The 27,570-nt window shown below is 42.0% G+C and overlaps 1 protein-coding gene across 4 annotated transcripts in view; it reads left to right on the top strand.

The window, feature by feature from the left end:
• PPP3CA (protein phosphatase 3 catalytic subunit alpha) overlaps positions 1-27,570 on the top strand; it is a 206,940-nt gene that overhangs the window by 139,340 nt on the left and 40,030 nt on the right. For all 4 annotated transcript variants that reach the window (XM_066573972.1, XM_066573973.1, XM_066573974.1 and 1 more), the window contains exons 3-6: positions 5,413-5,537; positions 7,415-7,526; positions 11,636-11,781; positions 16,567-16,706. In XM_066573972.1, coding sequence (XP_066430069.1) covers positions 5,413-5,537; positions 7,415-7,526; positions 11,636-11,781; positions 16,567-16,706 — 523 coding nt within the window. The remainder of the gene's footprint in view (positions 1-5,412; positions 5,538-7,414; positions 7,527-11,635; positions 11,782-16,566; positions 16,707-27,570) is intronic.

The following is a 27,570-nucleotide window of genomic DNA, read 5'->3' on the forward strand; positions in this document are numbered from 1 at the left end:
TAAGTATAGAATTTTTTTTTTTATGACAAAACCCCTTTAAGTCCTCTTCCTTAGGCCAGTAGTAGGCCTGGTGAAGAAGTCTAAGTAGCCTCAAAAGCTTGCACTGTTGACATCATCTTTTTCTTTGTTGGCATCATATCTACAAGAATATTTTGTTTCTCTAACTGACATCAATGATATTTTGTTCTACTGACGAACACTGTTCCAAACTTTTTTTTTTCCTTTCTTCCCTGCAAAACGTAGGTGGGACTATTCTAATTGTGGATGGTACCCATAGTCAACAGTTCAATCAATATGATGAGTTGGGTGCCAGCCTCAATCTGTACTTCTCCACCTGCATTTTGCAGAGGAGAATTGTTGCTGTGTAATAGCACCCTAAAAGGAACTCTATCACCTGAATCTAATACTCCGACGTATTCCCATCATACTATGTGGGACTTGTAGATGAAGCTAACTGTATCCTCATTTTGTTCTCTAGAAAGAGCAATCCTCAAATATCTTGTTTCTCATGCATTCCGTGGATACTCAAATTGCTGTTATGAACTGCCCATATCAGCAGTCTCTACCTAACTTGTCCGTGTTCCCCTCCTTTGTTGAGCTGCACCCATCATGATGTTGACTGATGTCTCCAGATACAGTGCGACTGCACCGCAGTTGGAGAATCGGCACATAGATAGTGACGTACATTCATCTGTTCATCGTCTTCAGTGACCTAACCCACAATAGTGTGCATGCTTCCCTGCATGAGCTCCCTATGTTATACCAGTCTTAATACTGTAACTATTTATTATTAATGGGACATATGAACTGGCAAAATATGTGAAAATGATATAGTATACTGTAAATCATTTAAAAACAAGTATTTAAGGTAACCCAGCTTTAAAGGGATCCTGTGAACTTGTCACCTTTTGAACATGCTATGGAAACTGCAGACACACCATGTGATAGAGCAGGAGGAGGTGATCAGATTGATATATAGTTTTATGGGGAAAGATTCAGTATAACTTTCATTTTATTTATTTATATCTCTGCTCATTCTGAGCTGAACAGTCCAGTGGGCGGAGCTATCAGTGATTGACAGCTATTTATCCACAGTCATACACAGCTGCCAATCACTGATAATACCGCCCACTGGACCTCTAGGCCCAGAATGAGCAAATATATATGTGAATAAAATCCAAGTTATACTGAACCTTTCCCCATAAGGGCGCCTGCACACGAACGGAAATTTTGCGGCGGGATTTCCGCCGCTGCAAGCCTGCATAAGATTGCGTTAACAATCGCAGAGCCCCGCACAGAGACGTCACTCACCCGACGCCGGCTCCGGTCTGCGAATGCACCGGCTGCCCGGCACATCAGACAGCTGCGGGCGCGGGTAAGTACGCGTCGCTCTCTGCAGGCGGCCTAAAACTGTATATCAATCTACTCAGCTCCTCCTTCTTTATAACATGATGCCGGCGGTTTGGACAGCTTGACAGGTTCCCTTTTTAAGGTTTGGTTTCCACATGGTAGTTGTGCCTCAGTTGTGGCATCTTTCTGTGCAGTTATTGCAGTATTTTCAATGTGCATGTTAATTGTACTGAATAATGTATTCTGAAAACTGCATGCATTTTACTGCAAATCGCTGCAGTTTTGTATTGTGGTTTTCAGCTGCGCCATGCTTCTGCAGGTCAAACACATGCCCTAACGCTGGGTTCACACCAATCTTCAGGCTCGATTCAGTTTTTTGGAATGGAATTCCTGCTTTAACAGATCCGTCATATGATGAAATCAAATGGAACCAGAAGGACCTCATTGACCAAAATGGTCTCTATTCAGCCTCGGTTATGTCCTTCAGCATTTTCCCAGATGAGGTAGCACAGCATATTGCGCTATTTTGTCCAAAATTGTAAGATTGATCTGCTTCTATGGCTCTGAATGGGACTTCTGACAAAGATGTGTACATAGCCATAGTTAAGTGCCACCTATGCAGTCTGCTTTCCACATGACATAAGGCAGTATTGGATAATACTTGGCACCGGTCATTAACTATCTCTCTGATTCGTTTTTGTTATAGAGCTCCCCACACAGTACAGGGACAACCTTCTATGATGCCAGTTAGTCTGAAAACGTGATTAGTTATGCCATCATCATGTATTCCTGATAACCGGTAGCCATATTGCATCCAACCAGCATGTCTGGACATGTTCTTAAATGGTCACTAACTTTTCAAACAACTTGTGCTTATATGACCTCTAGTGTCATAACTAGCAAAACTATTTTATTTACCTAAAATGAATTTTCTCAGCTAAAAAAAAAATCCCTCCAAGGTGCTGGCCACTAGATGTCTCCCTTTCTCCTAACCTGTTGATCGCTGCTTGCTTTAATATGACTGACGGTAGTGGTGGAGGAGAGGGATGAGTCACCATGCTCACTGAAATGTATAGAGAGCAGAGGGGAGGGGGAAGGAGGGAAGTAAAGATTCAAACAGGCACTGCATGAAAGCTAATAATGTTACAATTTCCTGTCTTAACAGCAGAAATCTCAACTTCTCATGCTTACTGTATATTATACTAAGTGATTTTATGTCTGTGAGTGTGTTACAGACAGCTACAGAGCAAAGTGTTTAGATATCTGTGTACAGTCTATAGAAAACAGTACACACAGAGCAACAGCCAGGCTTCTTCCACAATTCCTGAGAGATTCACATGTATATACTGCGGAGGGATGCAAGTCATATATTGGCCAGAGGTAGTGTTGTTCCTCATGTACACACGAGTCATCTGGAAAATTAGATAGAATTTAACTCTTCTCGGGGAATACCTTCTTCCACAATGGCTGATGGAAGCTGCTCACATGAAGAACATAAGCTACTTATCCCAAAGGTTCATCAGTCATTTTGATTGTCAGCAAAATTATGTATTTAAGCTCATTGACTAGAAGCCATAATCTGGTGCGCTTGCTTGAGCATCGGTAAAGTCATGGGGTTTATTTAGTTGCAGCTGCAGACCTACCTTGTACATAGAGACAGGTGCATTAAAATATGGGGTATTCTGTGTACACCTATAAGCATGCAGAAGGGGGGGTGTATAGGTAATAATAATCATAGTCTTCACTAATAGGAATTTTCCTTTTTGCGCTATGGTTCCATCATTTCGACCATGCTCTCCAACTTGTGGCTTTCAGTGTACAGTACACTTTGCAGAGGTTGGAGCCCACAATCTGGAGGGTAGATTCAAAGTTATTAATCCAAGGATATCTGAGTGTTTTTATTTTTTTCTTCTGCTTATTTTAAGAGTCCGTGTAATGTCGTGCCAACAACTTCATCACCTCTTGATTTCATGGCATTATTACATGCTGTGAGCAGAGACCTATCAATGGCAAGGAAGCCCTAGCGAGGCGCTTGCCGGGGTCACCAGAGTTGGAGAATGCAGTTGTGTATTAAACATGAGATGGGTTTGTTGGAAGCGCAGTAAATGTGAACGTTTCTGCTGCTGTTCTGCCTAATATTCCCTGCGGCCTTTTAAGGGCTTTCAAATCACATAAGACAGTTTATTGCTGTGTGCTTAGATTTTTGTCTGCATGCACTAATTGTTTTCAGGAGTCACTTGGGGTAGCTCTTATCAAAACACTGAAAGCTTCTTTCACTTACCTTCCATTGTTGATGATCTAATTTGGTTAATGCGCCTTAGTAGGGAAATTGGTTAAAAAGAAGAACATTTTCTACTAGACTTTTGGAACTATTTCATCGTGGTGACTCCTATGGACTGATGGGCAGCCAGCGATTGACTAATGACTTATCGATGTATATCTGTCTCTCCCATCTGATTATATATCTGTAAAGGTACCTTCACACAACATGACTATGGCTCCTGTGCTTTCACAGTCTGCTTCTCTATTAGTAATTCAGATTTTCAAAGTGGTGCTGGTTGGCGGGAGGTGAGGGGCTCGGTGGGTCTAAACCCCTGTCAGGCGGGCAACCATTGCATAGGGCACTGAGCTGAAGAGGACCCACGACCAGACAATATGCGGCAGCAATGTTATGCTGAACGAAGGAAAGCCAGACCTGTCCAGTCATGCGTGCAGCTTGCAGGCAATGTGTTCTCTGGAGGAGCGATAGAGCAGGGACCCAGCTTGGCTCTGTCAGTTGGGATTTATTATGGGACTATAGTAGTGCACCTTGGAGGAGAACGAGGGTTGGATTAATGGACACTGGAAGACTATGGGGGTTGGATTGTGGATTCCATACTTTAGCATGCTATGCATTGCCTAGACATTCTAACAATGACTTATTTCACACATTGCCTGTAAGATATAAATTAATTATCCTTCCCAACTACCCCATACACTTACTCCGCTTGGTTGAGGGTGCTTGTTTTCTTAATGGAAACATGGATGTAAACCGCTGCCAGGCACTTCTGGCAGTGGCTCATCTCAAATGAGGAAAAAAAGATTGGGCATGTTAAAAATCCAGTTGCTCAACCCTTCACCTCTCCCCTTCCCAAACATCTGCCATTAGGGGACACTTGGGAGGTTTTCATTCCTATTAGATGGCCAGTTGAACTAGCCAAAATTGAAGTTTTCAAGCAACATTAATCTGACTGCGTAGTCGGCTTTCTCCTTAAATGTCACCAGTCCTAGCCATAAGAGAGCTCTCCAGGTGTCTTTTATTTATATTATATATATATATATATATATATATATATATATATATATATATATATATATATATATATATAATTATAATATAATTTTATTTATTTTTTTGCATACTAAAATGACAATAATATTTAATTATTCTGGAACTATCAAGTCTCATCATCTATCTACCGCAGTTTATCCTTCAGTTGTTATGTTTGGTAGCGGTAAGGTATTTGGTATCTTGGCATTGCACTTTTATATTATTTCTCATTTGTATAAGGTGGGTACCTTTTCTATTTAAAGAGTATCTGGACTTTTTTGAAACTTTTGACATGTTAGAGAGGCCTGTCAAAAGTTAGGATTGGTGGGGGACCAGGTGCCAAGACTCCTGCTGATCACTCAAATAAAGGGTTTGCAGTGCTCTTCCGAGCATTGTGCTGCTTCAGCTGTCTTCCATCTTCAACTACCAAGAGGAGCCAGCAAGCATCGAAGGCAGCTGAAGGGGCACAGCGCTCGGATGGGCGCTGCAGCTTTTTCATTTGAGTAATCAGTGGGGGTCTCTGCTCCCAGACCTCCACTGATGAAAACCTTTGACCAATCGCTCTGACATGTCAAAAGTTTTTTAAAAAGGGCAGTTACTCAGTAATGTAGTGCATAATCTTGTATTTGGTTGGACATCGCTTGTGCCACTATTATATATTCATTATCTACTTTATTTTCTCTTAACTTGTATTGAAAGATAACATGTGATAATCAAATAATGATATATTTTTTCTTTTTTTTCTCATGCAGTTTGTGGAGATATCCATGGACAGTTCTTTGACCTGATGAAGTTGTTTGAAGTGGGGGGATCACCTGCCAACACGCGTTACCTCTTCTTGGGAGACTATGTTGACAGAGGATACTTTAGCATTGAAGTAAGTACAATGTTCTACTTTATTAATGTGTTTTGAACCCCTTGTAGGTAAGGCTACATTCAGATGGCGTTTCACACTACGTTCAGGGGTTCTATCCCAGTGCTCCAACTGGATTGCTGAGTATTGCTGAGCTTCTTTGTCACACATCACATTATAGAAGAATAACTCGGCTGTAATACTCGGCTCAGGATTAGTACAACTTTAAGTAAACCAAAGTTTTTAAAAACTTACTCAACTTTTAAGTATAAAATGTAAATTGTACATTTATAGAGAATGTGCCGTCAGAAAATGGCCTATTGTAGAAATCAGGTTTTCTGTTATACATACTTTTAAAAATTTGTGTATTTTTTAGTTTTCACTTTCAATGTCATGATTAGAGATGAGCGAACGTACTCGGATAAGCACTACTCGTCCGAATAATGTGCCTTATCCGAGTATCGCTGTACTCGTCTTGAAAGATTTGGGGAGCGCCGCGGAGCGGGGAGCTGCAGGGGAGAGCGGGGAGGAACGGAGGGGAGATCTTTCTCTCCTTCTCTCCCGCCCGCTCTCCCCTGCTCCCCGCCGCAACTCACCTGTCAGCAGCGGCGCTCCCCGAATCTTTCAAGACGAGTACAGCGATACTCGGATAAGGCACATTACTCGGACGAGTAGTGCTTATCCGAGTACGTTCGCTCATCTCTAGTCATGATCTATTAAAAAAAATTAATAATAGTCTGATACTTGCTGTTCTAAATGGACAACTTTTCAGCAGTCATCTCATTATCACAGGCAGGATTACAATGACTTTGTTATCCAATGCACAGGATCTCCGCCGTTCAGCTGATCCTCCGGCCAGCTGCCAGTGCAGTGGAGCCGGGCGTGATCATCAGGACCGGAGCTGGAAGTGTATAAGAAAGGTTTCACTCCCATTAAAATCAATGGGAGCAAAGCCTTTTTATTACACTACAGAGTCCGACCCCACTGCACTGACAGAGGATCAGCTGATCGGCCGGGATCCTAAGCGGTAGATCCCCGCCAATCAACTATTGCTGACCCATACTGAGAATAGCTCATCAATTGTAAATGCCCAGAAAACCCCTTCAACTACATCTCAAGCAAGATAAAAGCCCCCATAGTAGTGTACAGGCAACTGGATAAAACAAATCTGCCAACGGATTCGAAAAATGGAATGTGATTCACAATTAGTTGAAAGTAGGTGATACATTGCTGTAAATGAACACTGTGGTGTTCCCTTTTTTTTTTTTTTTGAGAAATCGATCACAGTATCAATGCCTTGTGCTCTGAATGATCCAGTTCTGTAGCTAATCCCCTCCATGCTATGTATTTTTGCAATTTTCTTCTTGCCTCCATGTCACATGATCACCACTCTGACAACAATGCGATTAATAGGGCAGGTTAATGACAACTGACGGAAAAAAAACGGTCTTTCTTGCCCATAGCAACTCATCACAGAACAGCTTTTATTTTCAAGAGCAGAATTAAAAAAAATAAAAAAAATGTGCAGCGATTGGTTGCTTTGGGCAAGAAAGACAGTGTTTTGTTTTTTTTTCTTAATGACAGTTGTCATAGGTCTACCCCATTAACTGCAGGACACGGAGCATTGTCAGAGTGTTGGTCATGTGACCTGAACACCAGAGGAAAAATGCAGAATACACAGCCTGATAAGGAGGATCTACAGAACTGGTTTCCCCACAGCAGGGATCACTGATATCGTGCTGAATCTCTCAAAGAATGAAAAATGGAGTACTTCTTTAAGGAAAACATTTAATTACTGGGGTTTTCAAAGTGTTAATAAGGGGATGAGCGTAGTATCATATTACTTGGTGTTACATTGGTGTTGTCCGCTATTATTCAGTGACGTATTCTTTATCTTTTAGTGTGTGTTGTATTTGTGGGCCTTGAAAATTCTATATCCCAAAACTCTGTTTTTACTACGTGGGAATCATGAATGTAGACATCTAACAGAATATTTTACCTTCAAGCAAGAATGTAAGTATGCCACATTGTAATGGATCTCTATGATGTGTTGCAGCATTTAGGTTCCCCTCACTTGTTGCATGTCAGTAATTTATATGAGGCCACAGTAACACGCAGTGATAGTATGTTGGGTTGTCCATTAGTCACCCTTCAGGTGTGCAGTCAATGTGGAACTCAGAACCCATTTTTTTCTGGGAACATAGAGTTTAAATTCTTTGCGGTTAAGTGCTCTTATGTCACAGGTACATGTGAAAAGATCACAGAAACACATACAATATACAGTTTTATTTTTTTTTTCGTTTCACTGTATGTTTAAAGAGTATCTGCACTTTCATGCTGGAGCGCCCCCGCTTCATTGGCCAGTTTTGGTTCCTCCTGGCAGCTAAAAACTGCCTCCTATAGCTCTTAGATAGCTGACACTCACTGTGTATGAAGCAAGCTTGGCTTCTGATCCCGCTGCATATAATCCCCGCACATATTTGCCGTACGTATATGACGATAGGTTAACCTCCTATGACTGCCCATATGCCTTTTTCTTGCAGTCGTTAAGGGGCCTTATTCTGATGCATAGACTGCTTCACGGTGCTCAATCAACAGCCTGGCAAGGGACATAGGGACATACATGCCAAGGAAGTGGAGGCTTGGGCGGCTTGGCTTGCCCCATGACACCCCAGCACTTACTTTAACACCAGGGTTCGGCTGTTTAACTTTCTACATGTCACATAATAAGTGTGACTGCAGCATGTACAGTGCTGACAGAGGAAGGGGGATCCCTCTGTTACCCATTGGACCCTTGCGATGTGATTGCGGGGTTCTGATGGGTTGCCATGGCTTGAAGATGGCTTCAGGGTCCGTCATGTTATGGTGGCCTATGTAGATCGGCCTCTGGCTGAGCTTCCTAGGCATTATAATACTGAAGTAGTGTATTTGAAATTCAAGTGCCAAAGTAGGAAAAAAGTGAAAAAATTAGCAAAAATGCAAAGAAAATAAAACTGAGAACCCTACCTTTAACCCCTTAGCAAGTAAGAAAAAAAAAATAACACCACAAATTTGAAATCGCTGTGTTCATTATGATCCATGTAAAAAAAAAAAGTTAGTTAACCTGCCTGGTGTAAGCTGTGGGAAATACAAAAAGCATGATGAAAGTGGCTTATTTTGCCTATCTTGGCTTACAAAAATGGAACAGAAAACGGTCAAAGAGTCTCAACACCGTTGCCGAAAAAAGAAAAATGTTAGGGATCTTTGAATGCAGCGATAGAAAAAAAAAAAACTATATAAATCCGGTATTGACGTAATTGTACTGACCCGCTGAATTAATTAAACATATATTATTTATGCCTCATGGAGAACGCCATTAAAAAAAATTAAAAAAAACATGGGAGAATTGCAGATTTTGTTAATATTGCGTCTAAAAAAAATCTAATAAAAAGTGTCAAAATGTTATATATTCCAAAAAATAGGATCAATGAACTCTAGAACTTGTCTTGCTAAAAACAAGCCTTACTAGCGCTCCATTGATCAAAAAATAAAAACATTGTGTCTCTTACAATGTGGCGACACGAAAGAAAAGCTTAACAAAAAAGTTATTAGTGTAGAAATGTAGCAAAGTATTAAAAAAAACTGTATAAACTTGGTATTGCTGGAATTGTGCTGACCCAGAGAATAATGTTAGCACATTTTTTCTGCTTGCTGACTGCTGTGAAAATGAAATCCTAAAAACTACCGCAGATTTTTTTTCCCTCAATCTCCCTAAAAAAATAGGAGTGCGATGATGAAAAAAACTGAAAAATTAGTTGGTTGTTAAGGTGCAAACATTCTTTGGTACAAAGGGGTAAAGGTAACTATGGGCCATGTGGCTGCTGTAAAAAACATCTCTGAAGGCTGTTCATAACCGCTTAGGTAGGATGGCAACCCTTGTAGTCATGTATAGAAAATGGAATAAAAAGATAGAAGCAGGGGTGTAGCTAAAGGCTCATGGGCCCGGGTGCAAAAGTTTATCATGGGGCCCCCCAACTTCTATTAGCCCCTTAACGCAGAGGCGTAACCTTGAAGCTTCTGAGTCACAATGCAAAACCTGTAACATGGCCCCCAACTATAATGCTTTATTCATAGTACTGGGCTCTCTATATGGAAGAAGAACTCCACCAATGTGAGCAGACTGATGTTAATTTGAAGGGCCCTCGATTTAAGTTTTGTCATATTTTTAGCAATCAGAATCCATGAACAGTTCCAAATGGGTGTTAGAACCTCATAGAGCCCTTTGGTTTTGGAATTCAATGTAGGTCCAAGATCACACTTCATTTATGCGATTTGTAATATACATGCATAACCGATAATTCTGACTGGACCTTCCCCGTTAAATCTCAGCATGCCCCATAGGTCACATATATTGTGGCGTGGCATGCAAATGCTGTTTTCTATTACTGCTTCCTACAACGATTTCTTTCAGGAAAAAAAAAAACTAAGTTAACCATCTTTGATTCGTCTTTTATCTTGTGGTGCGTACACTTGTTTGTCTGTAAAAATTTTCAGTAATACTGGATGCATGAACTAATTTAACATTACACAGAAAAAAAATGTAAAATTTTTTAAAGAGATTGTGGGGAATTAGAAAACCATAAATGTATTCTTCCAGAAATGTTGCCAAACCTCTCCACAGGCTGTGTGTGGTATTGTAGCTCGGCTCCATTCACTTCTTTGGTATGGCCAAGATACAATACTCAACACAACCCTTGGACATTTTTGTAACCTTGGAAACACTTGATTTTGATGGGATAACAGCTTTAATCATTTAATCACAAGATATATCATTGCTGGAGGTCTGATCCCTGGGGCCCTCGGGGAGCATGGGAACAAGGGTTCCCCAGGTGAATGGAGAAGCATTGTACATGCGTGACCACCACTTCATTCACACGGTTGCACTCTGTTCACCCTGGGGAACGCAGAGTTTGCCATTCTCATGATCCCTGGTAGTCCTAATGGTCAGACCCCAGATCATACAGTTATCACCTGTCCTTGGGGTGCGATAACGCCTTTTAAATATCAGATTATATTTGTTCATGTTTGTTGACCCGAAAACTTTTTGATTTCTTCATTTAATTGCACTAAAGTTATAGTGGTTCAAATGTTGTTATTGAAAGCATATACAATGGCGTGCTAAGAAAACATACAACATGTACAATTCACCGATCCTTGTTACAGTCATATTATTTCATCGCTTCCAAAACCTATTTGGTGATGCTAGTAAATGCCTTAACACAAGGACCCGCAGTAAAACACGGAGTAAGGAAAGGGGGAAGAACTGCAGTAAGGGAACACTTGATTGTGAACGGTCTAGCTGTGTTTAATGAAAGAATGTCTACAAGGCTATGACCCCGGTGAGAAGCCAAGTACTGCGTTCAGGGCAGGAGCGGAGCAGAGACCATGTTGTATGAAAATTGGTGCATTTGTTGTCATCTTCTACTCTAATTTCTTCCATATGCATCAACAAGTTAAGAGTTCACTAAAGTTGTCATTAACACAAATAAGGTTTTACATTTATGAACCGGAACCTGATTGGTTAATATAGAAGACTCTTCCAAGATGGCCCAAAATTCCAGAATAGCAACACAAGGCTGCTTTGTACTATAAGTATAGGATAACTGTATTGAATTTTATATTATTTCTTGCATATATGAATGGTTTGAAAGAAAGAATAGCTTAAATTAAATATTATATGTCTTCATTAAATAGATTATAGGGGTTTTTCAAGATAATTTTTTTTTTCGGGTCCATGTATAAAAATAATCCAGCTCATACTCCCCTCTCCCATTTCTCTGCTTGTCCCACGCTGGCGGCTCCAGGTCTCCACTGTGAGTGCCGTTTACAGGATTGTTTGCAGTTGATCACTGAGTTCCGCGATTGGCTGCAGCAGCATGTGATGTCCCGTACACGGGCTTCTGCAGCCTGTAAACAACATATCACAGTGAAGACCCAGAGCCAGCAGAAACCCAAAGATGTATACTCCCCCCCCCCCCATTATCTTTGTCCCATAAATGTCTGTTTTTCACATAACTCTTGTGACTGTACAATATCAATCTGTTTTAATGCCTGGTTCTTTACTTCTTCACCATCACTAAAAGGTAAAATAAAATATTCAGAACGCGTGTATGATGCCTGCATGGATGCCTTTGACTGCCTTCCTCTGGCTGCTCTGATGAACCAGCAGTTCCTGTGTGTACATGGTGGTTTATCTCCAGAAATCAACACTTTAGATGACATTAGAAAAGTAAGTGCTTAAGATGATTCCACCGTTTCTCAAAGTCATTATTTTTTACTGAATCTGTAAATGTAAAAAATTGTCACTGCTTTGAAACCTGCAGCAATGATTCATGATGCTCTAGATGGTTATTGTGTGTGTATATATAGTATGCTTCGTTTCACTTTGCCATAGAGTTAAATAATGCCACATGAAAGCAGTTGTGCCACGATTAAATACATATTTACTGTCTTAAATTAGGCAAAACATAAAAGTTTTTGAACCTGGATTTTCCAGTCGAAAGCTATTGATATCATGAAGATGGGTTATCAATAGCAGATCAGCAGGGATCCGCCATCCAGGAGCCCTGCCAATCAGCTGATGTGAAGGAACTTGCAGCCAGCCAGAATTGTCAGAACGCAGTCTGTTCTTTAGTGGCAAAGTATGGTAATGCAGCTCTCTCTAATTGAGAGCTTCCATCCGGACTCGAGCTTCTTTACATCAGCTGATCAGTGTCGTCCCAAGCAATGAGATAAGTCATCCATAGCTTTGGGAAAACTCCTGAGACACATCAGACTAAATTTTGAATTTATAATTGTGGGACAATCCCTTTTAATCTATCTTCAGTAAAATTGCCCTAAGGTAAGTGGAAGTTGAAATGAAAACTGTGCAAAGTGAGCTCCACCTTATGCTGGCTGTAGGTCTTCAGAATGCTAAAACCTCAAAGCTATGGACACCATTGGGGAGATTTTTTTTCACTTAAAGACGTGTATTTTGGGTTGACCTTAATTTTTGCAGTAGAGTTTCGTTTTTATAAATTCCACAGTTTTGTCTCCTGCAGCTTTTACATATCACTGTGTATAAAACCTGCAGTCTAACGCCCCATTTGCATGCCAAGATGATCACTCAAAAATCGTTCAAAAGATAAGGAGAATAATCGTTTTGAGTGATCATTTTGCATAAAGTGCTAATGGGCACAAATTCCTATTAGTACTTTATCAGCTTTATTTGTGTGCTGTTGCAGAACTCGGCAGGAGGACTGAGCTCTGTAATTAGTTTTATTGTTAAGTAATGGGCTGCTAAGATAAAACAATATAATCTCTAGCTGCCAGGGAGATAACAGCTACTTGTCTGTTTTCTCTCAAGGGCTGCATAGAAAGTACGTTATCTCCTGCTCCCAGCGTGCGGTCTCAAGGATGGTTTTTATGCTGAACTAAAAATCATCATTCAAATGAAAAGTGCATGATGGTAGCATTTACGCACAACGATTATCGCTCAAAAGCCATCGTTTTAACGAATTTTGAGCGATAATCATTGCGTGTAAAGGGCCTCAAGTCTCAATACAAAATGTGTCAGTGAGGCTGTACTAATGGCTTAGTTTCCTCCTACTTTCTTCTATCTAGCTAATTTATGAACACAACAAATTTTATCTTTGCTTTGGTCACAAATTAGCTGATAACATGTAGAAGAGGAGAGTTGCGGGCCAAAAGTCAAGTCATCAGTCCAGCCTCACTAATAGATTTACGATTAGACTTGGACTACAGATTCTATATATACAGTTATACAGAGAAGCTGTAGAATGCAAATGGTGCCAAATTTTTAAATAGTCTCTCTTGCAAAAATCATTGTCAACCCGAAATTCATACATTTCATGGGGGGGAAATGTTTTTCTCACATAGGAGTCCATAGGGTTTAAATTGTATAACTATGAATATAAGCAGTGGATTTGGAGCTGTGAAACCAAAACACCAAACTTCAATTATTTTAAAGAAATACTCTACAATTAAGGATTTGCCATGCATGTATAGGGGATCTGTCACCATCTTTTTGCAGACCTCTCTGAGAACAGGATACGGTAGTGCATGTCACACTGATTACAGTGAAATGTCTGCTGTGTGTATCTGTGCAGTAGTTTTGGAGAAAATTCCATTTTATTAGTAGGGGCCAGACACAGACCTAGTCTGGCATATTTATGAGCTACAGGCTGGCCACACCCACCCCGCTCTCCAGCCAATGATTGGCAGCTGTCTCTCTATGCACAGTAATAGGCAGACAGCAGTCAGTCATTGGCTGGAGGGTGGGTGTGTGTAGCTAGCCTGCAGCTCATGAATATCCAGGACTTCTTTAGGTAGTCTTCTATGCATGTGCAACCGCTCATAAAAGGTAATTTTCTCCGAAACGATGGCATATATCCACACAGCAGACTTATTGATGTCATCATTCGGACTTTAACTACCCCATGCTGCCCTTAGAGACAAGTCTCTTCAAACAGTACAAATTTAGATCAAGTAGTCTAAGCCATGCCCTTTCTAATAAGCCACGCCCCTTGTTGAGCGCACAGTGGATCATTATTTTTGACCCATTTGTTACATAAATGTGTCTAAAATGGGATGCAACATTATGTGCCACATTTTGGCCCATTTGCAAACAGTCTAGTCATAAATACATCAGTTGCCTCAATGTTTGTTCTGGGATGCCATGCTCAATTTCCTATTTACGAGGAGTCATTTTCTGGAATGCGCGGTTGGTAATAAGAAGTCTGTCCGTGGCTTTTTGAAACGCAATCTGCATATTTATCAACACATTATTTCATTTCAGTATTTCAGTTACCAAACCATAAATAATTTACAAGCCTGAAATAAGTTTGGGATTCCAGCTCCGTATTGCATATTTTATGATACACATTTGAAGTCGAATCTCTGAATGCATCTTTCTAATGAAAGTTTTCTTCCTTTTAATTGAACGTCAAGGCGATGAAATATCACTTCATTCACCTCAAATAATATAAAGCCCTGGGCTAAAATTTCACTGTTTCATCGCTGAATTATTTAGGTTTTATTCTACTTCCTGACTGGATTAGCCAACGTGATAGATGGATAAATCAATGTGACAAGTCAGCCGCAACTTGTTTTTCAGAAAGGTTTTCCAGGGTTTGCAGCATTCTATAAAAACTGTGAAAATTACTTACAAATGATGATTCAGCTTCATTACATTAAATCATTTTCTTTAGAGCAGAGAAATTTTTTTTTGGTTCATCTGTGTGTAACAATTAGCATTACCCATGTGGGCAACCTTTTCAATATGCTCTATTACAGCATATGGGTGTCATCAGGGTTGTCAACAGTCCAGAAAGTCCTGGATAGTTCGTAAAAACAGGGCACTTTTTTCCCCGTGTTCATGAAAAAAAATAGATGCGTACATGATTTTTATTTTTTTATGTGGGTAGTACTTGAGCCAGCGGAGAGAGCCACTGGTAAGACTGATGCCCCCTCCCACATGTATTATGTAATCGCCTATTTATTTGAAAGATTTCCATGTGATACTGCATTTCCACATCAGTCGCCTCTTTTTGGCAAATCGAGTGAATCCTGCATTGAGTGGGGGGTTGGACCAGATGTCCCTGGAGGTCCCTTACAACTCTACCATTCAATGAGTGGTCACATAGTCGTCCCCAGCCACTTAAGGCCCATATATATGCAAAGATAATCATTTAAAAGATTGTAAGTTTTAGCAATCTTTTTGCATAAAGTGTTAACGGACACTGATGGCCATTAACACTTTATCATCTTCATTTGCATGTAAATGGGCCTCCACCAGCTGTTTGCGGAGCCCAGCCTGTGATTAACCACATGCCCTGCACTGCTGCATTGTTCTCGTCGCGGATGACAGCAGAATACAATGTTAACTGCCGTCTCCCATGGAGAAAACAGCCTGCGGTCTACTGACAGATAATGCAAAGTGCTTTATGTTTAGTAGCTGAATGATGGATTTTAGGTTCACCTTAAAAGTGTCCGTTGCCCACATTTTTATGTAACTATTATTACTATATCAACTATTATGTACTATATCAAATTCAGCCGTTTAAACGAATTTTGAGCTATAGTCGTTGCATGTAAATGGGCCTTTAAAGAGACGCAGTTATCACTTTTGAGCCCCATTAACTAAGTCCTAGGGCTCAAAGGTAAGGGAACCGGGAGTTTGGGGATCTGTTTCATACTCACTGGGCATTCCATAGAGAAAAATGGGAAACGCGCATGCAGAAAGAGTCCAGCTGCTGCCGTCAGAGTCCCAGCGCTGAAACTGGGTGCCTGTGAGTATGACAGATACCTCCCTGGACTCCCTGTTCCCTCACCTTTTTGGTCCCATAACTCAGTTTATGAGGCTCAAAGGTGATGACTGCGTCACTTTAAGAAATCTTTCAAAGGAATCGACACTGGACCTTGTTCTTGCGCTTTTATACAGAGATAGTTACTAGACCCAGCTCTAATAGGCTGGGTTCACACAGGGCAGATTTGCCGCGGTTTTGCCGCTGATTGCCGTTGCATATCCGCACTGCGGCAAAACCGCTGCGTTTGCAGTGCAATGCAGCACAAATGAGATTTGCCAAAAAGCTCTTCTCACAGGACGGATTTTTTCCGCACAGTCGCAGTGCGGAAATGCAACTGCGTTGCGGTTTTAAAAGATGCAGCATGTTCATTCTTTGGTCTTTTCCGCAGCTCTTTTTTGTCCATAGACCTCTATCGACGCAGCCAAAACCGCACCAAATATGCTACAAAAAGTAAAAAAGCGTGCGGATTTTTCCACACGAAAATCCGCAAGCCCCAATTAACCTTTGAAGCGGTTTTGCCGCAGAAGCAGTTCTTCTGCGTCAAAACCGCAATGGAAAAACCGCAGCAAAACCGCGACAAATCAGCCCTGTGTGAACCCAGCCTTACTGTTAAGAGACTTCCAGCTGAAGTCTATTTTGTTATATGTGAGTCCATGTTGATATAATCTGAGAAGTGGAATTAAATATCATTGTTTTACTTTCCTCAGTTAGATCGCTTTAAAGAACCTCCTGCATACGGGCCTATGTGCGATATCTTGTGGTCAGATCCCCTGGAAGACTTTGGTAATGAGAAAAGCCAAGAACATTTCACTCACAACACCGTTAGAGGGTGCTCTTATTTTTACAGGTAGGTCATTTATAATGTCATCGGTATTGATGAGTGGATGATATATGAATTTATAAAATTGCCTAGACCAAATCTTGTCTTTTACTATTCTTTCCCGCAAGCTATATTCCCAATGCTGTGATTGTGACAGGTTTAGCCCGTTCCAGGATGGTTCACGGGAGACCTCTTGCCACAGTCAGTCAGTTCTGGGGTAATACTTTCCAATCAGTTAGGTTCTGTTATACTATTCTCTGAAGCTCCTGTGCTGCACCTTTGTTATAGAAGTGTTACTACAGCCAGTAAAGCATGAGAACTGCCTAAATAATTAATCTTCCCCTATTGGTTTCAGGGCATTTTATGACAAGTACAGTCAGTGTTTAATGAGGAAGATTGTATAAATGGATGTATCTCACTAGAATGCTCGGGAGGTTTTGTTTGTTCTGTGAACAATTATAATTTAGGAATGACTTACATTTACTCATTAAACAGTTCATTATGAATAGCTTTCTACCTGAACAGTCATGTAACCTAATGATATGTTACCTTGTAATGGCTAACAAAAAGAAATGATGATGCTAGCAGTGCAAGCTTTCAAGACTACTTGGGTTTCTTCATTAGGAATGTTTTACTGAGAACAGTAACGTTTTTTCTACTGGCTAAAGGCCCATTTAAACTGAAAGATCACTCAAACGACATGAGTAACAGTTTTAAGCGATCATCTTTGCATAACCCTAAGTAGCTAATTAGCTACTTAAGAGTTAATGCAGTCGGAGCCAAAAAATCTCTGCGATAGCTGAGAGAACAAAGCAACTGTTTTATATGTGTAAACAGCTGCATTATTCTCAGAGCGTTCAGCTGGTGTCCTGCTGAGAACTGCCAGCGGGATATCAGCTGAAGAATACTATCAGCACCGACCGCTAAGTAAATCAGTGGGCAGTGCTGATAAGAGTCATCGGTGATATCTAGATTGCTAGAAATCACTGATGAACGAATAGTGCAGGATGGTTGCATGTTTGGACGCAACGGTTATCGCTCAAAACATGGCTTTTGAGCGAGTTTTGAGTGATAAACGTTGTCTAAATGGGCCTTAATATAGTACCAAACTTTTTTCTTTCTCACATATAGCTAGGAAATACCTTTATCTGGATGCTGGATCCTTCACAATACTCAGAATGAAGGAGCAGCAACATTGGTTGAGAGTAGCTCCTTGACAGGTTTTTCCATGCACAACATTGCTCCAGGCCCCCCACTGTGCAGGGATCTATACACAGCTACATTCACTAGAATGGGGTTGTGTTGCAGTTGTCCTGCTCTGTAGGTGTCCAGGCATACCATTTTACAAGTAAGAACACAAATTAACCTGTTGCCTTTGTTCTCATGATTGGAAAGTGTTCAATGGGTCAAACCCCCTTAAGTCATGATGGGATGGCATATCCAACTCTCGGGTCTGTTTTTTATGGGACAACCCATTTAACGTTCTACATTTTAAATTTACTCTAAAAATCTGCCCATTGTGAACACTTACTGCCCATAAGAACAAGGAATTAATAAGCAGGAAAAGTTACTCAGGGGCACCAAACATTCAGATTGTTTACTGGGTTTGTGGTTGTTGCATAATTAACTTTGATTGGCCAGTTTATCATTGTCACTGCTGGAGAATCTTGTTGTTCTTTATTACAACTTTTCCTCTAGAGACGATCTCGGCACTTTAACCATTTGTCTTGTGCTGGATATTAGATATATAATCTACACAAAGCTGTTAAGATGCCCGGTTTTTGTCATGTTAAATCTGGCAAAGTTGAATAATTTCAAATTTATTTCCACCTTCAATGTGACCCATTTTCTGTACAATTCCATGGAAAAACAAACTGAACTCTTTTGGCCATCTGCAGACGGCCGGGCCAGATCCCGCTGTAAGAATTCTCACAACGGGACCCGACCTGAGCCCCTGCAGGGACCAGTGCGGCACTCACCTCTCCCGCGGCTCTGGCTGTGTAATGTTCCGGCAGCCGGCGCATGCGCAGAGCCGAGCCAGCGCCCAAGGAGTGACATTGCGAGCCCCGCACAGAAATAGAGAATGCAGTGATTTGTTTTCCGCTCGATATTTCGCGCATACAAATCGCGGCCGTCTGCATAGGATTGCGTTTTCTAACGCAATCCTATGGCAGCTTCCAGGGGCGGAAATTCTGCGGGAAATTTTCACCCATCTGCAGGCGGCCTTTAGGGTGGAAAACATAAAAATAACAAAACTAAAATAATGTGGTTGCATAAATGTTAACACCCTCTTATATTTGGGGATGTGTTTGTGTTGAGTTAGCCAATCATATTTAAGCTCATGATAAATGGTAGTCAGCACACCGCTGCCGTTATTTACAGGGATTCTGATTTACCCCATATAAAGTTTAGTTGTTCTAGTAGGATTTTCCTGACATTTTCCAAGTTACGGTTTTCAGCAAAAGCCATAGTCCGTAAAGAGCTTACAGCACATCAAAGGGATCTGACTATTGAAAGGTATCAGCCATGAGAAGGGGACCAAACAATTTGCAAGGCATTGCATGTACTATGGAACATAGTGGAGACGGTCATCAAGGAGTGTATTAAATTTGGCACAAAAGTAACACAAAAGAATTGGAAATCCCTGAAGAATTTATGTAAAGACCAGAAGAAAATTGGTCCGGGAGCCTTCCAAGAGGCTACAAAAGCATTACAGGAGCTGCAGGAATTTATGTCAAGCACTGGTTGTGTAGTACATGTGACAACCATGTTCCATGTTCACCATATGTCTGGGCTGTGGGGTAGGGTGGTAAGACGGAAGCCTTTTCTAACAAATAAACATTCAAGCCCGGCTATATTTTGCCAAAACCTACATCAAGTCTGCCAGAAGTATGTGGAGAACATGTTACGGTCGGATGAGACCAAGGTTGGACTTTTTTGCAATAATTCCAAAAGGTATGTTTGTCGTAAAGCCAACACTGCGCATCACCAGAAGACCACCAATCTGCAGTGAAGATGGTGGGGGCAGCATTAGGCTTTTGGACAGTTTTTCTGCTGTTGGAACTGGGGCTTCAGTCAAGGTGGGGGAAAATAGGAACAGTTCCAAATATCAGTCCATTTTGATACAAAACCTCCAGGCCTCTGCTAAAAAGTTGAAGATGAAGAAGAATTTCACCTTTCACAATGACCCAAAGCCGAGCTCCAAATCAACAAACGAATGGCTCTGCCAGAAGATGATCAAAGTTTTGGAATGGCCCAGCCAGAGCCCAGACCTGAATTCCATCTGTGAGTTAACCTGAAGAGGGCGCTACGCATGAGATGCCCTTGCAGTCTGACAGATTTGGAACGCTTTTGCAAGGAAGAGCGGGCAAAGATTACCAAGTCCAGATATGGCATGCTGATAGGCACCTACCCAAAAAAGCCTGAATGCTGTCATAACGTCAATGGAAACATCAACAAAGTATTAGGTTTAGGGTGTGCATATTTATAGAACCACTTTTTTTTTTGTTTTCTTTTTAGATTTTTCCGCCATAAAAGATTTCAGTTTGTCTTCCAATGGAATTGTGCAGATAGCGGGTCACATTGAGGGTGGGAATAAATCTGGAGTGATTCCTCTTTGTCGGATTTTTTAATATGACAAAAACCTGACATTTTAACAGGAGTGTGTAGACTTTTTATATGCATTGTGTAAGTGTGTGTGTATGTGTATATATATATATATATATATATATATGTGTGTGTGTGTGTGTGTGTGTGTGTGTGTGTATATGTGTGTGTATATATATATATATATATATATATATATATATATATATATATATATATATATATATATATATATATAATATATAAAATTACGTATATACACAGACAGACTGACGCAATATATTGTATAGAATTGCCTGCAACATGGATAAAGTTACTTCTCTTTGAAGCGTTCAGTATAGAGTTAGTTATATATTCCACATTTTACTCTGCAACATATAAGATGAAGAAGGAAGAATTCTGCTGCGGAATCCAGACAGGTGAGTGGGGGTCACTGCCGGGGCATCGGGTCTGATTTTGCAGTCTGAATCCGACCCTGCCGTGGGCATGAGGCCTTTGGCGCACCTAGGTTTTTAAGGAGGAAATGAGGGGAAAAAAATATATTTTGAGCTCCCCAGACCAGGCAGTGAGGGGGGTATTACAGGAGGAATAAGGAGCAGTAGTACCGCCTTGAAATGAAGATCTTGTATAATAAGGACCCAGTATGTTCATGTATTACATGGGCAGATCATTGATTCCAATTGGAACTGTGTAACGCAGACAATTATGATGGTTCCGAAAAGTGAACTACCCACCTTATGCTAGAGAACATAAATTAGACAACCGATAGCAAATTTCTAGGGACATTAGAGCAAACATGCCGAAATTTGCACCTGGGCGGCAACAGTGTGATAAGGATCACATGTCCTTATCCCACAGCTGCCGGCCAGGTCCGCTCCATAGCAGAGAAGGAGAGCCGCCTGTACGTACAGCTGATTGGTGAGCGCCAACAGGAACTACAGCTGCTTCCCCACCTCCACCAATCGGCTGTATGTACGAGCAGTTCTCCTCCCCTGCTACGGAGTGCACCTGGCCGACGGCATCCAAATTTCGGCTCTATAGGACACACTGACTTTTTCAATTGGGGAAGGGGGGGGGGTGTCGTATAGAGCAAACAATACGGTACATGCTGTACTGTAAAAACAACCTGCAAAGGTAATCTGCTTTTTACATTGAAGTAAATTACACTAATTGCCCATTTCAATGAATGGGATCACGGTTGTGTGTCTTTTTGCATGAGCAAATGCACACGATTTTCGCTCGCAAAAAAAATACAGCAAAGCAGGAACATGCGTGGGCAAATATGTAACACTAATTGCACAAATGCATGCATAAATGCGCTTATGCCAATGTGACCCCAGCCTTAGTGTCGTGATCACAGACTATACTGATGCCCCGCTCTTTGCTGAATCTATATGCACATCATTTTAATAGCGTTCTCACGAGTTCTCTGCTAGATCAAGAGGTTTCCAGTATTGCTCCCAAGGCTCTCCTGTGCCTGCACTGAGAGCACATGGTACCCTCTCTGACCTCATCGCCTAATCTCAGCCATGGGCTTCCATTTCCTCTTTTTATCCCGTGATTTCAGCTGGCTCGCTGTTATTCCTCATCATCATATGTTAAGTTCCCCAGTTTGATGACTTCACAATGTCACGTTTTCTATAAAGATCATCATTTCCATATTTTTCGATCTTTTACCACTTTCAAATGCAGGGCAGTATAGTTTAAGGGCTCTTAAGGCCTCATGCACACGGGGCAAATTGAGCAGCGGATTCTGCGCTTGTCAGCAGGCGCGGGACATCCGCTGCTCAACGTGCCCATTGATATGTGTGGAGATTCCTCTCTCCACCCACACCAGTGGACTTTATTTGCGGCCGCTCCATGACGAAATAAAATCGCAGCATGCTCTATTTTCCTACGGATCCCATCTATTTTCCTACGTCCCCGCCATGGCCCGCGGAAAAGCAGGAGATTTAAAAAAAAACAGGCACTACGCATCCGCCGTGCTGAAGAAAGAAGATCCGGCCACGATGGAGGAGACCCGTGGAGAGGTAAGAACTAGAGATGAGCGAGCACCAAAGTGCTCGGGTGCTCGTTATTCGAGTCAAGCTTTTCGTAATATTCGAGAGCTCTTCGAGTAACGAACCCCATTTATGTCAATAGGAGACCCGAGCATTTCTGCAATTCACCCACCAGGTGTCGAGTTTTTTTTGTTTTTTTCTCCCCATCCCTCTCCCTATTTGGGGTACATATGACTTTTTGATTACTTTTTTTAGGACATTGTATGCCCAAAAAATGCAGTTATGGCATTCGTTTTACAGATGCTGCCATACCAATTATATTTATTTTATATGAGAAATGGGAAAACGTTAGTATTTTTAAAAATGTAACCTATTTTTCTGAGTTTTGTATTTTTCTTTTCAGTCCCCGTAGGGGGCTTAAGCTTGCAATAGTCTGAATGCTTCTACAATACCGTGCAATACTTCAGTATTGCAGTATATTGAATTCTTAAGGATCGTTTATTAAGCCTGCCATAGGCAGAACTCAACAGACTGCAATACATGTGAACACATCACACCCTGCAAGTGATGCGGGGGAGCAGTTGGGGGGGGGGGGGGGGCGCCGAATGTGTCGTCCCCCCCCTCCAGCTTGCTGCTTAGATATGTTGTCAAGTTTCACACCAGTATCGAAACAGGTAATGGCAGTAGCCAGAACTAGCTCCAATAGCTGCCATTGCAGGCGGGTGTCAGCTGCCAAAAACAGGAGGCACGTCTGTCATAGATAGTTAGCTAGATAAGTGGTTATCTAGTTCCTAAGACCTCCTTAGTCTACCGGAATGATAGTGACCATTTTATTGCTTGTCTATGCAATGAGGCGTATATAGATGTAATGCCCATTCGTGACCTCTGAAATGTCCAATAGGTTTTAGGTGCATCGGAGGTGTTACAGTGTTGCTAATATTCTGGAGAGGGGTCGGCTTATTGTTTTTTGTATATGTTTTACAAAAACAAAATACAACCGGCACTTGGGTAATTGTTTGCCACCTATGTAAAGCAGCTGTTACCATGGCAGCATCTAATGTTCCAGTGTGTTAACCTAAATGCAATTGGATAAATGTTTTGTGCATACAATATAATGAGGTCAGCGCCGGCTGTGACTGTACTGGTAGAGATTCGCTTTAACTTTTCTGGAAACCTTTTTCTTTTGATCAGAGAAAATGCACTCTTTGGTTTCCCTTTGTTCCCAGCACTTACGAAAGAAGATGTCTCTCCTAATTTGCTTATTTGCTTTGAAGAAAACACTTTTCTTCTCTCAGGGTTTAACCTGATATGCAAAATTTTCCTAGCTGAGTCACTTAACAAATATATTTTGTGTTTGAGTGAATTGATCTACTCACCAACCAGAATCGAGAAAAACTGGGTTAGCAACTGACGCCCGGTAGTTGGACAGATCCCCGCCTGAGATGATGCGTTGGACTGATGTACTTTCAAGAAGAAGCAAAGACTGTTTTTGTTTTTTTTTCTTCTAGTAGACAGTTTTGATAAATGTACTTTTTTGTTGTACTTTTGTTATAAAATTATGTTATTGGTTGCAACGATACTGGTGCCGCGGCAGCGTCGTCACTGGTGCCGCGGCAGCGTCGTCACTGGTGCCGCGGCAGCGTCGTCACTGGTGCCGCGGCAGCGTCGTCACTGGTGCCGCGGCAGCGTCGTCACTGGTGCCGCGGCAGCGTCGTCACTGGTGCCGCGGCAGCGTCGTCACTGGTGCCGCGGCAGCGTCGTCACTGGTGCCGCGGCAGCGTCGTCACTGGTGCCGCGGCAGCGTCGTCACTGGTGCCGCGGCAGCGTCGTCACTGGTGCCGCGGCAGCGTCGTCACTGGTGCCGCGGCAGCGTTGTTACTTCCTGTATGATCAGTCCACGGAATGTTTGTAGTAAAACGCTGCTGCATATGATCAGGGTTTGTCTCTTTGTATTGTGGCTCATCGGAGGTCTTGCAAAAATGCTCAGAAAGTGCTTATATTGCAATTTGTAAATGGGGTAAAATTGAAGTGTTATTGCAGAATACGTCAATGACCTAGTTTGATTTACAAATCATTTCCTACCCCATTTCAATCAGTGGTGTTCCCAAATTTTAAAAAAGCGACTAGATTTGGGTCAGGACTTGTCGGTGAAAAGAAAGTAGATGTGGAAATAAATGAATCACCAGCCCTAGGGATGACTGATTACTTTTGAAACTGTGCCGGAACAACCGGAAGGCATGCTCCAAATCTTTGAAGCTGCAAATGGAACAAAGTGGTGTCAAGTTAAGCTTGTAGGACTGTGAGGAGGAGGCTGTGAGATGCTGGCTACCAAGCTTATAGATCCAGGTAAATGTTTGTGCCTCACTTGGGCTAAACAGGTTAAGAATTAAGAGTTCTGAAGATTAAGAAAAAACGTGCTCCTCTGAAGAGTCAACGATTGAAACAATGGATAACCGTTGCTTGTATGAAAGGAGGAAGCTAGGAGAAGGATTCTTGAAGGACTGTGTTGTCCATAGGGTTAAACATCCGGATAAACTGATGGTCTGGGGTGTTCTCTCTGTAAAGGGTCCAGGTCATCTGCACACAATAAAAGGAAGGATGGATCAGTTCCAATAACGGAATGTGCTTGAGAATCACCTGTTTAATAGGCTCAGGGAGTGGTTTCTGGACTGGACTGCATTTTTAGGCAGAATGGGGCTGCTTGCCGCACAGCAAAAAGTTTAATGCAAGTGTTTAATGAATCTGGACTTGAGGTGCTTACAAGGCTGTGCAGTAGCCTGGATATCAACCCAATAGAGAATGTTTTGTACAGCTTTTAAAGCAAAATTAATGCAAAAGGGCCTGTAACCAACAAAGTTTAATTAGTTAAGAGACTATTGGAAGCCTCAAAATAAAGGAAATACTAAATCATGTCAGACAGGGTGATGGCGCTATTACAAGCCGAAGGAAAGTGCACAAAGTACCTCCCTCACACAGGCGTTAGCAGAAACGTTTTGTAACCGCTGCTTTTACTGCTGTTTCAGCAGTGCTGGCGTGTATCTTGGCTGCATTTTCTGCACAGCTGTTCTTCCGTGTGCCAGGCAGGCTGCCAGTCACTTGTCAGCACTGATGGACCATCTGTTGCTGGTTGTGGGGATTGAAATCCCCACCTCCAGCAAGAGATTGCCCTGATTGGTTCATTGAGTGTCGGCTCTGATTGGTTCAGAAGCGTCAACTCAGCCAATCACAGCCATTCAATGATGTCATTCAAATGAATGGCTGTAATTGGTGCATCGAGTGCTGGCTCTGATTGACTGAGTCGGGGCTCCTGAACCAATCACAGCAATCTCTTGCTGGAGGTGGGGATTTTAGTCACCAGCAATAGATTGTCTATCAGCGCTGACAAGTGCCCAGCAGCCTGCCTGGAGTCCAGAGAGCAGCGGCGGGAACCCAGACAGCACCTGCTAAGTGAGTATTACTTTTTTTTTTTTTAGGTCGTGCAGCTAGCATTTGTGTTTAGAGCTGCCAAAAATGTGGTACCAATTTGAGTCTAGGCTGTCCATAATGAGGCCATTTGACAGTTACAGTCCTATTACATGGGCCGGTGATCGTGAACAAGTATTCATTAGAATGCTTATGTACTTGATCATTTTCCCAAATAAACAGGGTAGCGATCAGCCAATAAAAGGTTTGACAATACATCTCTCCATGTGACCATGTGTTTCCACCAGTGATAATACTCTGAGGGGGATGATGATGTCTATATCTGTGTTTCCACGTTTATGGCGATTATGGGTACATCCACCGTTAACCACAGTTCAGTGAATAGAGATACATTTCTAAACAACTGCAAAAGACAAGAGTATAATTTGATTGGCACGTACTGGAAGTATTAAGGCCCATTTACATGTAATGATTATCGCTCAAAATTCGTTCCAATGAGCGATAATCGTTACGTGTAAACACTGCTATCATGCACTTTTTGTCTGAACTTCAAATCCATCGTTCAGCCGCAGAGAGATAAAGTATCTCTTAACAGACCACATGCTGTATTCTTTGCATGTGCCAGGAGATTACATTGTATTCTGCAGGCAGCCCCGACGAGAACAGTGCAGCTGTTTGCACAGCAGGGCGTGTAATTAGTCACATGCTGGGCTCTGCAAACAGCTCCTGGAGGCCCATTTACATGCAAATGAAGATTAGTGTCCATTGACATTTTATGCAAAAAGATCACTAAAACTTTCAATCATTGGAAAGATTATCTTTGTGTGTAAATAGGCCTTTAGTCAGCACTGCCCTCTAGCAAAAAAATGCAATATCTAAATCGCTATCTGCATATTTGGTTTGGGATATGCAGTTCTCAATGAAGACCTAATAGCAGTCTACAAATATCTGAAGGGCTGTCACAGTGCAGAGGAATCAGCCCTATTCTCATTTGCACAAGGAAATACTAGAAGCAATGGGATAACACTGAAAGGGAGGAGATACAGATTAGATATTAGAAAAACCTTTCTGACAATGAGGGTTCTTTCACACGGCCGTGGACGGTTTTACGTGCGCCCACCGGCGCCGTAAAAACGCGTGAATGGGCGCAGAAGTCTAACGTTTGTGCACCCATCCAGACGGCAAGGGCCCGGCACATACATGCTGAGCCGCGATGTTGTTAGATTGGGAGAGACAGCTTAGCTCTGCTAAGCTGTCTTCCCCTCCCCCCCCCCCCCCCCCCCCCCCCTCGCTGGCTCACCTCCTCTCTCCCCCTCTGGCTGTTTGCAAAGGGAGGGCGGGCAGAGCTAAGCTTACTTCCCCTCCCCGTCCCTTGTCCGTAGTCAGCAATGGAAGGAGTGGGGCAACGCTTAGCTCTGCCCCGCCCCCTCCCATTGCAAAGAGCCGGAGGGGAGGAGAGAAGGGAGAGGGAGTGTAGCAGTCGCACTGCTAAACTCTCTCCCACCTCCCTTCTCTATCCGCTGTCATTGGCTCCAATAGGAGTCTATGCAGTGGCCGATATATTCCAGGCAGAAAGATAGTTCCAGGACTATCTCTGCTGCCGGGGGTAAAAGTGCCCAGCACTATATTGACCAGCCGGGCGCTTTTACGTCGCGGAAATACTCCTGTGTGATCTGATGCATTGGAATCCAATGCATCAGATGGTAGCGTACACTACCGTTCAAAAGTTTGGGGTCACCCAAACAATTTTGTGTTTTCCATGAAAAGTCACACTTATTCACCACCATGCGTTGTGAAATGAATAGAAAATACAGTCAAGACATTGACAAGGTTAGAAATAATGATTTGTATTTGAAATAACA

Source organism: Eleutherodactylus coqui, chromosome 7 (genome assembly GCF_035609145.1).
Source record: "Eleutherodactylus coqui strain aEleCoq1 chromosome 7, aEleCoq1.hap1, whole genome shotgun sequence".
NCBI lineage: Eukaryota > Metazoa > Chordata > Amphibia > Anura > Eleutherodactylidae > Eleutherodactylus > Eleutherodactylus coqui.